Genomic DNA, 16294 nt, shown 5'->3' on the forward strand with positions numbered 1-16294 from the left:
AACGTCTAGTGGGACTTCAATCAATAAAACCTGGCAACCAGAAATCTTCTGGTTGGGGACCTTCGACACATTTCAGATGTCAAGGACTTCAAACCCTGGAAGGGGACCAAAGCTCAAAGGTAAAATGCCTTTTGACTTAACTACAGCAAACTAGAAACACAGAAAAAACAGGGGACACTTTTAACATGAGAGATATTATTATTTTTGATACTTCATTACCTACGTAGGTTTTGTATGCCGCACTTACACTTGTGGTGGAGAGCTTCTACGTGTTTGTATTGGTAACTCTTTATGGAAATGATCTCTGCACATCATCTACCACTTATTGACAAGACCTTGTATTTTCTTATTTTTGCAATCAATTATTTGTGCTTTTCCTCCAGAATGAGATACGCCATCTATCATCTAAGTGAAAACATGGAACACACAGTTGGTCAAACATCAACATTTATTTCTCATTGTTTATTCTGAAAAATGCAGAAAAAAAGACGAGATGCACTTCCCTTAAAGCAGGAATGACACATCAGGCAGTTCCTGATGAAAACAAAACAAAAAACACTGCCTTCCCAGTGATGTTAAACAGAAAAGTAGCCTAAAATATCTCCGACCCTGAATACATAGAAACAATGGATCCATTACTTTCATGTTACATATTTACAGCATCATCATAGAAGAAGTCCAATTACAAGAATCCTAAAAGGAAACATATTTTAAAGTCACATTCAACCAGTCCACAAGCACAGCCTGCTGGTCACATAATATACTGCCATCCCAGTATGTCTGACATACTACAGAATTGTGCACAGAGCTGGGAAAAAAAACACAAGCTAGTCTACACATCTCTGAATCTTTTTTTCACACAGGAATTACTACAGAAACATTTAAAGAGGAAGAGATGAGCACTGTGACAATATTTTCATCGTGACAAATCGCATAATTAAATGTGGGTTGGGAGAATGGTTGGCAGCAGTTTTAAGGCCAAAAAAATATTAAGATATTAAAATGTGACTGTATCCATCTGGTAATTGGCGCTGCCTGGTACCAACACAGAGGATATTCTTTTTTTTATCATAAATAGTATGACAACAGCATGCATTTAACATCAACTTACACAGACTTTTGCTTGACTTGGTACCACCACATTCTGTTGTTGGAGAATCATGAGATGAACGTCGAGGACAAAATGACGTGTATTGATAAATCCAGGCCTGCTGGTTTGCTCGACACATTTTACTTTTTAATTGAAGATAACAGCAAGCAGTGATGAGTGGCAGGTGCATTTGAGATTTATACTGCAGCTGCTGTCCCAAAGGTGCCTGAATATGAAATTTGGACTACGCATGACAATACAGAGGGATGGAAAAGCCAGTGAATAAAAAGGGAGAACAAGGACTCCACTCGGATCATTAGATCAACTGACAACCAGCGTAATCTGGCCATAAGAGCGGCGCTCATTCACATTTCCCTACGAGAGGGACCCTTTATACAAGATGAGCTCTACTTGATTAAGGAAAGAGAACTTTAACACTGAAGCAACTAAATCTCAAACACTGCTACCAAAAGGCAGGTCCCATGAGGTAAAATGCCATTTAGTTGCATGTGTCGGCTGGTCAATATTTCATTTTTTTTTTTTTTTAAAGAGAAAAAAAAAGGATGAAACTTAAGATCTCAAAAAGTGACAGGAAATGCTTAAAAGAAAAAATAATTCATGGGAAGACAATCGTTCGATGCCACGACATTTACTGTGAAATACAAAAAAGGAACAGCAGTACAAGGAACCAAAAGAGAGGTTGATGGACATACAGAAGGTAGGTTGCAGATCTGAAAATACCGCAAACAGTATAAAACCTGTGGCTGTGATTGGATTGTAAATTTGGTTACATCCAAGTATAATTCTTGCTCTACTGCACAAGAAAATAGAAAAATATGAATCCTGTTGGAGCCACTGAGCTCTGTATTTGCGGCATCAAGCTGCCAAACGACACACGAGTAAAACAAGTAATGAACATGACTTCAGAAGGCCGATAAGGAAGTTCATAGTTTATTAAAATTCTATATGGTTCAAATCTAAATGAGGATAAAAATAAAAAAAATCAATGCAAAATTCCTAAGCAAGTGTGAGTGTACAATGTATGATCCAGTGTACTCTACTCATTTCAAGTTTATTACAAGACAGCAATCTTTAACCCTGAAAGCAACTCAGAGAATGAGTACTTCTCAGAATGAAAAAACAAACATAACGCTTTTTGCCATGACACCTCTGCCTGTCCTTTGATAACCCTCTGAAAATTAAAGAAAGAAACTGAATGTTCCAAATCTCCAGCGTGGCCCAGCCACCATGAGGTCCGTTTACAAATCAGATAATAAATACAGGCATCCAAATGGGCTACAACAGCAAATATTTTTGAAAATATTTTCCTCATGCATACAAACAAGCATACGTCGGACTGAGATTATGAGCTTTCTAAACCCTCTTATCTATTCTTAAAAGTTACTCTTTACAGTGCAACAGTATGGCAGCAAATGGATAGCAGTGCTTTCATAAAAAATAAAAAAAAGGAATGGAAAATAAAAATATATACAACATTATGGAAAAGCAGTAGCTTCATCTTTTGGTCCTGCGTCCATTACGGACAGAACTGCTTTTTGAAAACGTTTCCTCTTATCAACAACAGTAGTTTCCACAAGACTGTGAAGGGCTGCGAGGGGGAAAGGAGTGGAACAAACGTTAGGATCTCAATTGCCGATGATTGGGCTTTGTGTAAAGACAAACTAGTCCGCCATCCGATCTGAGCCTGTTGACTCCACGTTAGTGAGCATCCAGCAGCGTGCTCCCTCGGCCTCCTTTACCCGTCTCCTTTTTACAAACATGTTCGATATTATCGGTTTCGGAGCCCAAAGAGAGACGAGGTCGATAAGTAAATACTGAAAGTGAGCGTTAACAAACGAGGCGGTGTGCAACATTAACTGTTAACCAGTTGCCTGAGGCCTGTAGAAAGGAATGCCACTGCTCAAATCAGGCCGAAACCAAACTTAATAAAAATAATCTTACCGACAGCAAAGTCAATGTCACATGGGAAATGGTTATAGCCACTGCAAAGCTGATCGAGAGGAGGAACATTCATGCATTCCTTAAAAGGGAGAGTTCTGAAGTCCCCAAATAAAACATGACCATATAAAGTGTAGCGCAAATATTTGCTAACGGCCTTTACCAGTTTCCTTTCACGGTTCCTTAGGACGAACTTGCCATCATGTGCCAACATGCTTTTCTATCATTACCTCCCCCTTCCACCCTCCCTTCCCCCCGGGACGATCATGCTATCGGTCGCGATCGAGTGGGAACCTCCACGTCCTTCCACGGCTTCTGTTGCATCAAACGTTAGCCAGTTAGGCTGCAGACAACACAGAGCGTGTGGAATCCCTGTTAGGACGCTACAAGCATGCGTAACGTCAGCTGATGGCCAAGACCCTCGTGGTAACTCATGGGTTAAAATGCATGTCCTGAGGTGTTGAACAACATTGATGACCAGCACTTTTTGTTGACCCCGCCCCCTCCCCCCGATAAGCCGTTATTTATGACCTAAGTGTGTTGTCAACTCTGTCTCCTACGTGGAAGTATTACTTAACAAATGTCCCGTTGGATGATTTTACAACGGTGTTGTAACGAAAACCTCTCACATCGGGGTGAATCGCAAGTCCTCAAAAAAGCTTTTAATGCCTGTTGTTGCTGTGCCATTGACGGCCGGCTGATTCCTCACGCATTACAAGCATTACAAGCATTACTCTACATCGCTGGCAGGGGCCGCTGGTGACAACACAGCTAAGTTTTGGATAGTGTATTTCTTTTTTAAACACAATGGATTAAGGCTTGGAAGATGTTGACCTAATATTAATAAACTACTGTACAGTAAATTCAAAAACACTATTTGCATTTAAAAAGTCAAAGATCTCTCACCTTGTTACAACTGAGAACCTTCGGATCCTCCATGCACGTAGCCCCCTTTAGATTTCATCTGGGCTTGAACAAGGTCCACCTACCAAGGTATAAATGTGAGTTGACTGAAAATGTAGTTTTGCCTCATTCTGTTTGATGACTATTCTGGAATGATGACAAAAAAACGTACTGAAGGCAAACCCAGGCCCATGTCCCCCGAGCCTACGTGTGTGGTGTGTACGAAGTTTGTTGGCTCCCCGATCATGGAGCGGTCGATTCGTCGCCGCCGTTTCTAAAAAAAGAAAAAAGTACCGTAAACATACAAGTATCATGGATTATCAGGTCTAGCTGACTACAACAATACACAATGACTCATCACAAACAAAAAAGCTAATTCAATCCAAATTTGTGTTGTGTCAGACAGCAGGATGTGGCTTGCGGGAGTCCCTATTCAACTAGCAATGCCTTAAAGTACTCCAATGAAATACTGACCCGTTTTGAATTGAAATCAAGTAAATCGATTTTTTGTCAATTGCAGGTAGATTTTATACTCACAGGCTGCGGCTGCTCTGCAATGCAGCAGCTGAAACAAACCCAGAATTCAGTCATTCTGAAGCTGAGGAAGAAGCCGCAGCAGTTTCCGCTCTGAGTTCAGACGTCTCTCTGCGTCGGTCTTCCTGTTCAGTGTTGCCAGAGACGCAAACGTGCCGGAAACCGACAACTGAAACAGACGCCTGATGTCTGGCACAAAAACGGGTCAGCACGCTCCTGCCATGCGATAAAAAAAGGGCATGGGAAAAAAAGATTAGTGAACGCTAAAATACTTTAAAAACACATTGTTTTGCATGTAAAGCAATTCGATTTTTTTAACCAGCAACATGTGGGCAGCTTTTCTTCCCAGGCCTACAGATGATGAAGTCAAACCTATAGACAGATATTGTGTACACACAGCCGCTTTTCAGGATTCCCTTTATCTGTATAAACTCCTGTTACATTTACTATCGTGTATCCGGATGTGATCTAATGAGGCACTGAGTTGTAAGAAGCAGACATTTCAGAATCAGAAGCCATTTATTGCCACATATGTTAAACAGGGGAATTTGACTGTGCACTAGTTATATTCTCAATGTTTACCCCTAACAATGGAAGTGGCTCAAAGCGCTCTGTATGTCTTAAACGTGGGATCCTGACCAGTCACCTACTAACCAACAGGTTGTACGAGGGATGACCTAATTGTACTTTCCAGAAACTCCTCTTCTGTGTAATCAACAAAGTACGTGATTGTTAATAACGGCCACGGATCAGCTTACGCTCAAGTGCTGCTATTATGCCGTAAGATATCCACTTTTAATATCCCCTCCAGAGCTTAAATAATCAAGGGGCTTATTCACACACAAAAAAACCTAAATGCATTGCAGAGAATTGGGAGCATCTGATAAAATGACTGAAAACGCCCATGCTGCCTTAAGTTTCAACACTTCTTGTCGCGTAGTTGGCATGTATGCCATTTCATGAGTGAGAAGAAAGGCTTGATGAATACGGATCTCCAAATGATGACTCAGGCTGACACAAGTGTCACATGTGTCACATCTCCATTTGTGTCACAGCATGCGACGTTAAAATAACAAGATACATGCCAACGCAAGAATTTAAAAAGTAACGTTACTTCATCTTCGAAATGCTTAAGTCTCACCGGACAGCAGCAGGATCAGATATTTCGGGACGTGTCGAAAGACAACGTGTTTTTTTTGCTGTGTGTAACTTTACTTTAACGTCATCTGAAAAACAGGAACATTCAATGCAGACACCACGACTTTCAAATGGAAGGATCAAGTGATCTGCCAAACGCTTAGAGGTCGCTGACAATGTAGATTCCCATATTAGTGGTTCCGGCTGACATTACACATCACCGAGACTGAACCGTCACTGAGCAGCCCAATGCAGGTGAATCCTTTCACCGGCTGCCAGGGTGTGAGGGCAGAGTAAAAGGTCATACATGTAGATTTTAAGGAATGTAGAAACCCCCCCCCCCAAAACCCGCGAAGTTACCAATCACGCGCAAGTTATCGGTATTTACGTGCAAATTATTACGTAATATCGCACGGCGGCGTCGAAAAATCCCCTCACCAAACGGCGGGTCTGAGCTAAACCCACACCCGGGAGAGGCTCGATATATTCACCGATATACGTTACGACGTGTTGAATAAGTAGAGCGCGGTCGTTGCCTGCAGCGAACCAGTGTTAGCATTATCAGCGGCTAGCTCTATTAGCTCACAAGCTAAGAGGTTCGTGTTTTTTTCCACTGACAGCTAGCTAACCCCGGCTAACTGAGCCCAATTTTGAAGGCGTGTCTTCAATGTTCTACAAAAGCCAAACGTAAAAAAACATTGAATGCTCAAATTATTGTTTACGAGCACGATAATAAACACATTACCATGCGTTTTAAGTGTTTTTAGTGAATAAACTTACCAGATGAGTGGCGGTTCGTCGGAGTAGAAAACGAACGATCGATTGAAAGCTAAAGAATGCAAAAAAAAAATTAACCAGGAACTACGCTTACTAATTACGTCATACAACTTCCGGTGTGAGTGTTGACGGCTTCCGTCCTTGCCCACGTTTTGCACGCTTCTCACAAGGGATCCAACTATTCGCTGGTTAAAGCTGCTTTTACATTTTCAAAATGAGGCCACTAACCGACGAAGAGACGAAGACGATGTTCGAGAAGCTTTCGAAATAGTAAGTTGGCTTATCGGGCATTTTTGCCTGCCCACGGAGACTCAAAGTATTTCTAATAAGGTAGCATCCTTGTTAGCCTGCGTGTGTGATGCATGTCCTTTCTACCCCAACAGCATCGGGGAAAACATCAAACTACTTGTGGACCGACCTGATGGTTCCTACTGTTTCAGACTGCACAATGACCGCGTGTACTACATGAGGTAATACGAGGAACGACGTTGAGTGATTTACCGGAATGACTTGTAGCGACAAACATCCGTTTATGTGCTCCGTCGTCTGTCCACAGTGAGAAAATCCTGAAGTTGGCCACACACATTGCAAGGGAAAAGCTCGTGTCAGTGGGAACGTGTTTTGGGAAGTTCACGAAGACCCTCAAATTCCGCCTGCACATCACGGCTCTGGATTTCCTGGCGCCGTATGCTAAGGTGAGCCTGGCTACCCAAGTGTTCATCATTTGCAGCCTTCTCACTGCCAGTGAGGAGAATGGTCACGTGAGGCAACACGAGCGCTCTTCGGGAGAGCCTCATTTTGCATTTATTTCAAATCAAGTCTATAACATGTTAGAATGACGTCTATACTCAATACTAACATATTTTGCTTCTTGGGTATTTAACAATGGGATGCGTTAATTTGAATTGCAACATTGCTGTATTTTTATTGGTTTCGATCCAGTTAACTATCTACAGACCTTACATTACTGCAACAGGTGTTTTGTATTCATGTGCAGCTTTCTCTGAAGGACCTGCATCAAGATATAAAGACTTATTTGTTTTATATGTGTCCTGTTCTTTTCCTTTTTTTAAAAGGAATACACAAATGTCATATGGGTAACGTGATGCTTGTGGTCTGGTCTTGTAGTTCAAGGTGTGGGTGAAACCCGGAGCAGAGCAGTCCTTCCTCTACGGGAACCATGTGATGAAATCTGGGCTCGGGAGAATCACAGAGAACACAATGCAGTACCAAGGAGTTGTGGTCTACTCCATGACGGACGTGCCATTGGTAAGTTCTGGAACTAAACAGTCATTGATTTTTTTTTTTTTGGGGGGGGGGGCTTGGGGAAATGTCCAATATGGTTAAACTTCTATCATGCTGAAAATGCACATGGGTCTATTGCTCACATAACAGATCCTGCACATATGATTTTTACCTCTGCTCAGAGGGGGTCCCTTAACATGTGTCATGTGTCCCATTTTGCAGGGTTTTGGAGTTGCAGCCAAGTGTACCGCGGAGTGTCGGCAAGTGGACCCAATGTCCATCGTAGTGTTCCACCAGGCCGACGTAGGAGAGTTCATTAGGAATGAAGACACGTTAACATAAAGATGCATCGATAGCTGGACTTTCAAATGATCCTTTCTTCAACCCGTTTCACACTCAACAACTTTAACTCACACCCAGAACCGTGGTTTGTTTTATCGGAAATGTCTTTATACCAGACTTTTCCATAAATCCAATGCAAAAAAACTATTGCCTTGACTTGGGATACCACTAAACTGCCCATCTACAAGATGTCTATTCAGATCCTCCAAATGAAGGGGGGCTTTTGTGATTTTCTTTTGTAAATGTCAATAAATCCATCTTGGTATTTGTCTGCTAAATATGGCTACTGAGAATCTGATTGGAAAATGCATACAAGACACCACTGTTGTATTTTTTTTTTTTAAACAAAAGAGCAGCTAAAGTTATAAAATAAACTATAAAAATTTATTGAATTAGAAGTCATTGTGAACTAAAATTGACACATGATGGAAATTAGGAGAGAAATGGAAACGAGATATACTTGTGAGATTAACATTCCGGTTAAGATATTGTCCATCAGGTGCCTTAAACTTTACCCAAACTACTTGAACCAAACTGGCTTTCTTCCCTGAACTAAATCAAGTTTGATTTCTTCAGCGTTCTCCAACGGTCCTTCAGGTTGACATTTGTTCGGTCTTCGAAGGAGTAATATGCCTTGATCTGACTCCAGCTGCCCTCGCCAAACCGTTTGACCCCCGCCTTCAAATTATTCGTCTCATCCTCGCTCCACTTCTGCAACACAACAGGAACATGAGTGTACTCAACCTTGTCATTTCTTATTTTGAGTAGTTGATAAGTAATACAAATTAAGATATTCTTGTTAGGCTTTAATCAACTGTTGAATAATCAAATCTCAAAGATGCCAAAGGGCATAAAATTCACTCTTTCCAATGCAAAAATCAACCAAATGTTGACCTTGCAATTGACGTATTGTGCAAATTTGACTTTGGATTACAAACAAGCCATGTCTCGCTTACCCTCTTTTTGTGTCCTGAGGTTGAAATGGTGCTATCGTTGTGTGTTCTTTTGGCTGGGGAAAGAAAACATTACTCTATGAACAAGATACTTCCTTCTGAAAATGTTGCCAACAGGTAGAAGCATATAAATGTATATTAATATGACTATATTTATTATATTATTATAGTATTATAAAATATTACTGCTAGTCTTTTTGGAGCTTGAACAGGATTCTTCGTCACTCCATGTTTCCTTGCTCTCCTTTGCGTTGTTGTACAGCACTTTCCTGTGAACAAGAGCAAACCATTTTTTCAAACCCCTCGAGTTATGATGCGACAAAGAGCTAAAACAATGCCATTGACTAATTTCAAAAATAGAAAACCTAAATGTTGAACCATGCCCGTTTGAGAAAAGCTGATAATTTAGATTAATTCATCTGTAAAACCGATGAATAGAAAAAGAGCCAAATTCATGCAGAGGTCTCTTTGGGTCAAAGTTTAAGCTACTTTGTTTAATTTAATACTTGAGCCGCTGGTGCAATGTTGACTCACCATTTTGATTGGCACGGCTGTTTGTCTGGAGCAAAGTCCTTGGTAGGAGTAGAGCTCCTTTGAGGCACGGTCTGAACACCCAACGGTTCGGGTGAGCTGTCCATAGAGTCCACGATACAGACCTCGTCTGGAACCCTGCGTGAATATGAAACGTTTATCAAATGGCAAGAAATCACGAGCCAGCATAAGGCCGTCACATCAAAGTGGCATTTGGACTTGCTTGCTGAGAAGTTGCCTGCGACGTTTCTGCACCGGGGGGTTCTTGGGAGCCGGGGCCTGCTGTGGGTCGTCCCCACTGTCCGACGCTGGCTGCTCGGACTCAGTGGAATTACTGCACAATGCAAGTGGGTTAGGTTAAGCGTTCTTTTGTGTTAGTCAAATTCAATAACAGTGTTTACAACTGGACTGACGATTGCACAACGTTTGATAATGTAAAAATATAGATGCAAAGTTATTCATAACGGCAGAAAACATGGGTGTGGGTAATAACCAGAGGTGTGGACTCGAGTCATGTGACTTGGACTCGAGTCAGACTCGAGTCATGAATTTGATGACTTGTGACTCGACTCGACAAAACGTACAAAGACTTGCAACTCGACTTGGACTTGAACACCGATGACTCGTGACTTGACTTGGACTCGAGCCTTTTGACTCGAGAAGACTTGCTACTTTGCATGAAAACTGGGGGTAAACATATTCACACCACCGCGCCGCTCTGTTTATCTGCATCTGCCAAAATATTATGCGCCACCTGTATGCAGAGAGCGCGCGCTGCCTGCACGACATCCAATCACTGCAGTCCATTTGACCGTATCAACGAGACAGCTCGTTCATGGTTACAAAAATCGGGATTTTTGAACCCGGATTCAGACTCCGATGGAAATCCTCGCCAACATTATGTCAACGTCAGTTTTAAAGTAGTGTAATGAGCTGAGTTAAAGTTATTAGTTAATCAGTTATGCAGATGTTGCATGTGTTCACGTTTTGCTGTTACCAGCTGTAGTTACGCGAGACAACCCGAGTTTTGGGGGGCCGTGAATGCGGAAGTGTTCGTTCGGCGTGGTGACGGCCAACAGTGACCGAAGTTGAGTTGTTTTATATAAATAAATGCAGCGGAGTTGCAAGCCAGTCATCGCCTCCTTATTTACGCTGCAGCATTGGGGTGAGCGTTAAAGTACTATAACACAGTCACAGTCGATCCACCATTACCCTTCCCTTCGTAGTCTAGGTCTGTGAGGCAGCGCACCATCACCCGGGGTTCCCCGTCCCCACTATAATAAAAGGACTCGAAATGACTCGAAATTAAAATGGTACGACTTGTGACTCGACTTGAGACTTGTTGGCTGTGACTTGTGACTCGACTTGGGACTTGCTTCGTCTTTGACTCGACTTGACTCGGGACTCGAGGGCAATGACTTGAGACTTGCTTGTGACTTGCATAACAGTGACTTGATCCCACCTCTGGTAATAACCCCGACAGAAGACCCATGTGAGACGGTATTGAACGTTTGGACTTACTTGCAGAGTAAACTGTTGGACTGGTTGTATGGTTTTCCCACAGGATTGTCCCGCTTGGCCGCAGAGCCAGGTGGGTCATCGTCTTCAGACGACTGGGACAAAATAATCGAGGCGCTGTGTGACAAAACAAACAGTTTGTGCGCCATACACTCGTCTCTGGAGATATCAGAACCTGCATTGCATTTTTCTTTTTTTTAATACTTTGTGTATTTTTGGGAAAATTACTTTTTATTTAAAATGTGCTCTGGTTACTTCTTTAAAAAACACTTCCAAAATAATAGTGAATTCCTTTAATGTAATAGTTGTAGATTTCAGAACTAGTATGATATGAATAAGCTCTGCGTACTTGTGCTCTGTTACACTGGCTACCTCCATCGTGCATCTGGTGAATGCACTAGAGCGAGCGAAAGCAGTCATTTCAACTATTTCTGAGGAGATAACACTTTTATAAAATAAGTGGTTAAATGAATTAAAGACCACCGACCAAATCACTTGACTGTGTAGCGTTCGGTGAAAAGCACGTTTGCTTTCACCGTCGAAAATGTACGTTTCTTAAAAAAAAACATTTACCTGTTGCAAAATTTGTTGGCTCGTCGACGGAGCTTCCGCACGGGTACAGAAACATCGCTACCCGCTTCCAGGCTCAGCGAGTCGTTTTCCCTTTGAGTAGCCGGGGACTGCGGCGGCCCTTCTCGCCTGGCGTCAGGCTCTGGTCCCGAAGAGGCCGCCGTGCACTGCGAGCTCGCCTGGCTGTCCGGCTCGACCACCAGGCGCGCCACGCTGTGGATGGGCCTCTTTCGCAGCACCGGTGGGCCTTTTGAGAGACAACCAGACTCCGTTTGAGGAACGGCATCCGTTTGTTGGGGTTGGTCGGCTGGGGAAGCCTCCATGGGGCTTCCTGAGTCTCTCTGAAACAGCGCGTCCGACTCAGAGTCCAAAACAGCGGCCTTCTTGGGGGCAGGCGAGAGGCACTGTGAAAGATCGTTGATTCTCGCCTGCTGTTCCTCCGCCACTTCTTCCTCCAGCTGAGCAAATGTCCTCTCACCAGAACCTGCAGCCAAAGCCTTGTAGGCCATCTCCAGCCTGGACCTCTGGATTATCGCAGGTTTACTGGTAGATAGACAAAAACAGGAAAAAGAGGTTGAATGGAGTACACAGAGGTGCCCAATAATAATAATTGTGCTTGAAGCATTCAGCCTGGAGCCCTAGAAGAAATAAATAAACATTTTCTGTCTATCGGATGGATTTGGGTTGTTCATCATCTGGGGAGAGAGAGGTGGTGGGGATGAGATCTACGGGGAAACTAACATATCTCTGTGTCACATTTACCAACTGGAAGATGTGGGTTTTGCTAACGTTACTACGCAGTCCAATGATAAGAGGGGTAGGGAGTGTAACATACACACATATGACGTGAGCCAACAAAGATGCATAATAAAAAGTAATCAAGAACATGATTGAAGTGAGGTGAAAGGGAGGGAGCGAGAGCCTACCGTGACACAAACTGGGCGGGGTTTGTTTGTTGACTGGAGGAAGGAAGGGCCTCGTCTCGCTCATCGGACCCAGCGGCATCAACGACTTGCTCCGAGAGTCTTTTATCCAGAAGCTGTGTTGCAGCCTGTCACACACGCACAAACCCAAAAGACACAACAAGCGTACAGCCGTTTATCTACAGACATCAGCAAATCAACAGTGTTGCATCCCTGGATTGGCCTTACAAGTGCGTAAGTCATTACAGGTAAGGCTTTACTGTGATGTGTGCCGTTAACAGATCAGCTCTGAAACCCATTTTTTTTAAATGAATCGTCAAATGCCTCATTAATACAAAGAATGCAAGAAAGAATCATGGTTCACGGCAGTGAGCCCTTTTCTCATGCCTAAACTATAGCAGCCTACCTTGTTGAGAAACGGAAGATTGAGTGGGCAGAGCTTCTGGCAGAAGGCAAACATTTCATCCATGAACTGCTGAAAGTCGATTTGCTCGATGACTTCGTGCACGTTGCTTTTCTTGTTGATGAGACCCATGAATATAGCTTTCTACAGAGAACACAGACAGATGTCACATGCAACACGGACCACGTTAAACCTGAACATTTGAATGTGTGGCTGACCTAGCATCTATATTTATGAGAATCATCAATGTGCTTTGCGAGATACAACTGAAGACAGAAATGATTACAGAAAGGAGCAGCAAAATTAAAAAAGAAAAAAAAGAAAAATGCAGAGGCCCCAGGATCCATTGACCACAAGCCGGTGATTGAAGAGGCCTCGAATGGAGCCAGACAGCAAAAAGGGTTCAAGAGGTTTGACGAGGAGGCTGCTGCCCCCCCCCCACTCGGACCCTTAACTCCCCTCTAAAACTTTTTTTTTCACACCAACCATCAGCAGACTACACAGAGGACGCGGTTCACTGCTGTGAGTGATCACAAGCTAAATAGAGGAACTGTGCGACAAAGTCATCAGTTTGGAGTACACTAGCATTTTAAATTTGGGTTATTTTGCTCTTGCTGTACTTAAGGACAACCAATCGTAACAAAGGCAACTGTGAAACTGTATATATTATGGTATATTACCAAGAGGTGAACAATGATAAATACGTGTATAAAAGTATATACGACAAGAACATCCCGTGCGTATACGTCTAGATGGATTCTGTTAAATGTTGACCAAAAAAAGTTGATTATGCATACGTGTTGGAATAAATACTGACAATCACAAGGGTAGAAGAAATATTGATTCTTATTACCAAGTTATCTGTTTAACTTATTTATAGATCATCATAACAATGCACGCAGAGAGGGAATAATGACCACATGAAAGCAGTAACCAAAAGAGAGGAAGCTGAATACGGATTTGACTCAATAAAATGAGTTATTCAGTGAACATAGTCTTTGAGTTGATGAACTCACCTTGCCAACCATTGATTTGGGGAAGTGTTTTTTCAGAACTTTGTTTGCTTGGTCAAACTCTTTGTTCTTAATAAACAGCCCCACAATCTGCAAAAAGAAGTTAAAAAAAGTTCTATAACATGAAACTTAAGGACGGCAAGTATTTTTAAGACAACCCCAGCGTATTTATTCTAGTCAAGAAGCAGCATGCACATTGAACACATTTAAGCTGCAAAAAACATAACAAAAATCCCCTTACCATCTCTTTTAACGAAGTGCATACTCTCTCGAAATCTTGCTCTAGCAATGACGTTATGCATTCCTGCATTATAGTTTCCAGGACCATTAAGGCGGATTCCAGAGGAGTAAGTGACTCATCGGACTCAAATGTTAGGTCTGTAGGCAAAGACAAATCTTAATTCACTATGGTGTTTGGAGCGAATACGCTAGTAAGGTTAGATGCATAATGGACAAGGATTGAATTCTGTTCAACAAATAGGATGTAAGGATACAGTTGATTACCTGACATCCTTTAAATGAATTTAATACAGCTTATTTAGATTTAAATACATCTTATTTACTGGTAAGGAGGAAATCAGATATCATACGTCTGCATTTCAGGAAAAACCAAGCAATACACATGAGTAGCCAAAGTTAAGTTAGATGACCAAAAGCACCACGGTTGATCTCACCAAGATGTTCCCCATCACTTATCCGGGAAAGGAACTGCAAAATCCTAATTTTAATTTGAGTTCCGTCAGAGGATTCCAGAGGACGGACCAGGACACCTACAGCAAGACGAGGAATTAACACGTCATTCCCCCGAAAAAAAAAGGTACATTGGCTTATGTATTCACATATAGGTGGCAGGACATTAAAAAAGGACGGGTCGACCCACAGCAAATACATGTCCTATAGACGACTATGCTGTGTTCTAACACAATATGTTGCGTAAAGGAGCACTAACTCGGGAAGTGTAATATATATATATATATATTAAAGTTCATACGTAGATTCCTTGACATGTATGAATTGACATTACCTATGTTGTCAAGGCGATTGACGAAAATAAAAGGCCGGAACCAGTGTAAAATTGCGCGTGTCCGGATTATAAAAGCAATGTTAGCTTTTCGCGACCAGGTTAGGGCAACTAACTACGACATCCGTGTGGAATAAGGAGCGAGCACACGATGAGTGTTTCATACTTACTCTGAAGTACATCTCGAATACCACAGAACTCTGCGTACTTCTTGTTTTTAAAAAAATCTAACGCTAGATGTGAATAGTAGTCCACTATCCAGCGGTTAACAGTAGCTTCCACTGCAGCAATGTTGTTGACTTCAGTTTCATTTGCCGCCATATTTACACCATCAACGGAAGTTGGAGGGAGTTAACGGTTACGATGTATCGGCGAGGGCGGGGCTAATGACGTCAGCGAGAACCTTCAAGCGGGATTTGCACCCTGCATTTGTTCTCACAGGTTGCACTTCGTCTCAGCGATGTGGATTCTAGACAAAATGACAACGCAACCCTATAATACGAGACCTGACCACGAAAACTGAAGTCAAGCCAGCTTTCGCTTCCAACGATACAGACGCGCCAGTCCGCAGGTTATTCCGCAGAGCGTCTATGTATTAGGCATTACGGTAAGAGCGTAAGAGCGTCTAGGAGCTGACTTCAAAACAAGAGCCAGGTTCCAATGAATTGGATAATTGGATAATTCTGTAAATTATGGATACATTATCAATGTATGTAACTGAAACTGAATGAATGTCAAATTATAAATGTAATACATAACTTTGAAAATGAATAATGACCCCATGCTAATTGTTTTTCCAGAAGAAATGCAATTCCAATTGTGTGACTACTCCCTCAAATACATTAATAAAGAATACACAAATTAGTATGATTTCAAATTGATCGTACACTAGATCGACTTCAAAAACTTTCAGTCAACTCATGAGCAAACTTTCTTCTAAATTAAGATTCGATTGTAAAGGAAAAGGTCAATAGTAACTTTGCTATTATCTTTGGAATAATAGCACAAATCTAACGTGAAGATAGAGATGAATTGCCTTATAAATGTATTTAAAGCTGACAGGAGAAATGTATGCTATGAATCAGAAACTCAACTAGTCTCTTTGTGTCACCTTGCGGTCTCTGAATTTGATTTAGTGTATTGTTATTTTGAAATCATCATACTGCAGACCGTCGACTGATTTATTACATGAATGTGACATGTCTTTTGACGTCCACCGGAACTTAGCTCTTATTTTGAAGTTCCTCCACGCTGTTACCGTAATGCCTAATACATGAGCGCACTGCATGGGAGTAGAGACTAGCTTCACCGCAGTCCAGTATTCGGGGAATAGAAATACAATGACAAACCTATTTCTGTTCTGAAAGATTGTACT

At 42.0% G+C, this 16294-nt stretch overlaps 3 protein-coding genes across 4 annotated transcripts; 1 reads left to right on the plus strand and 2 right to left on the minus strand.

Annotated features, from left to right (window-relative positions):
- Positions 1-443: 443 nt before the first annotated feature.
- Positions 444-6507, minus strand: cdc42se2 (CDC42 small effector 2). Of its 2 annotated transcripts, XM_062561816.1 has the most exons (6): positions 6404-6507; positions 5628-5712; positions 4490-4702; positions 4125-4226; positions 3956-4034; positions 444-2699 (listed from the first exon to the last, which is right to left on the minus strand). In XM_062561816.1, exons 3-5 carry the CDS (start codon positions 4541-4543, stop codon positions 3960-3962), a joined length of 231 nt encoding a protein of 76 aa, XP_062417800.1. In that variant the 5' UTR covers positions 4544-4702; positions 5628-5712; positions 6404-6507; the 3' UTR covers positions 444-2699; positions 3956-3959. The 2 variants fall into 2 exon arrangements, with proteins under 2 accessions (XP_062417800.1, XP_037338499.1); XM_037482602.2 differs by lacking the exon at positions 5628-5712 and having other exon boundaries at positions 6404-6501.
- Positions 6508-8005, plus strand: nip7 (NIP7 nucleolar pre-rRNA processing protein). Its single transcript, XM_037482588.2, has 5 exons — positions 6508-6670; positions 6784-6870; positions 6957-7095; positions 7529-7669; positions 7868-8005. The coding sequence occupies exons 1-5, from the start codon at positions 6615-6617 to the stop codon at positions 7985-7987; spliced, it is 543 nt and encodes a 180-aa protein (XP_037338485.1). The 5' UTR covers positions 6508-6614; the 3' UTR covers positions 7988-8005.
- terfa (telomeric repeat binding factor a) lies at positions 7718-15266 on the minus strand. The gene is made up of 13 exons (XM_037482544.2): positions 15090-15266; positions 14573-14668; positions 14140-14276; positions 13902-13988; positions 12889-13029; positions 12486-12610; positions 11563-12102; positions 10993-11106; positions 9695-9805; positions 9475-9609; positions 9127-9209; positions 8944-8996; positions 7718-8698 (listed from the first exon to the last, which is right to left on the minus strand). Exons 1-13 carry the CDS (start codon positions 15238-15240, stop codon positions 8540-8542), a joined length of 1932 nt encoding a protein of 643 aa, XP_037338441.2. The 5' UTR covers positions 15241-15266; the 3' UTR covers positions 7718-8539.
- Positions 15267-16294: the final 1028 nt, after the last annotated feature.

This window comes from Pungitius pungitius, chromosome 4, assembly GCF_949316345.1.
Source record: "Pungitius pungitius chromosome 4, fPunPun2.1, whole genome shotgun sequence".
Taxonomy (NCBI): domain Eukaryota; kingdom Metazoa; phylum Chordata; class Actinopteri; order Perciformes; family Gasterosteidae; genus Pungitius; species Pungitius pungitius.

Bases quoted from the DNA above. Each gene is read 5' to 3' on its own strand.
- cdc42se2 (XM_062561816.1), bottom strand. From the start codon at position 4,543: ATGACTGAATTCTGGGTTTGTTTCAGCTGCTGCATTGCAGAGCAGCCG. The intron at 4,227-4,489 runs GTGAGTATAAAA...TTCTTTTTTTAG, and splicing joins TTGCAGAGCAGCCGCAGCCT to AAACGGCGGCGACGAATCGA. The intron at 4,035-4,124 runs GTACGTTTTTTT...ATACCTTGGTAG, and splicing joins TGGGCCTGGGTTTGCCTTCA to GTGGACCTTGTTCAAGCCCA.
- nip7 (XM_037482588.2), top strand. From the start codon at position 6,615: ATGAGGCCACTAACCGACGAAGAGACGAAGACGATGTTCGAGAAGCTT. The intron at 6,871-6,956 runs GTAATACGAGGA...GTCTGTCCACAG, and splicing joins GACCGCGTGTACTACATGAG to TGAGAAAATCCTGAAGTTGG. The intron at 7,096-7,528 runs GTGAGCCTGGCT...CTGGTCTTGTAG, and splicing joins TCCTGGCGCCGTATGCTAAG to TTCAAGGTGTGGGTGAAACC.
- terfa (XM_037482544.2), bottom strand. From the start codon at position 15,240: ATGGCGGCAAATGAAACTGAAGTCAACAACATTGCTGCAGTGGAAGCT. The intron at 13,030-13,901 runs GTGAGTTCATCA...TGTTCTCTGTAG, and splicing joins CCAAATCAATGGTTGGCAAG to AAAGCTATATTCATGGGTCT. The intron at 8,699-8,943 runs GTAAGCGAGACA...GTTGTGTTGCAG, and splicing joins CCTCAGGACACAAAAAGAGG to AAGTGGAGCGAGGATGAGAC.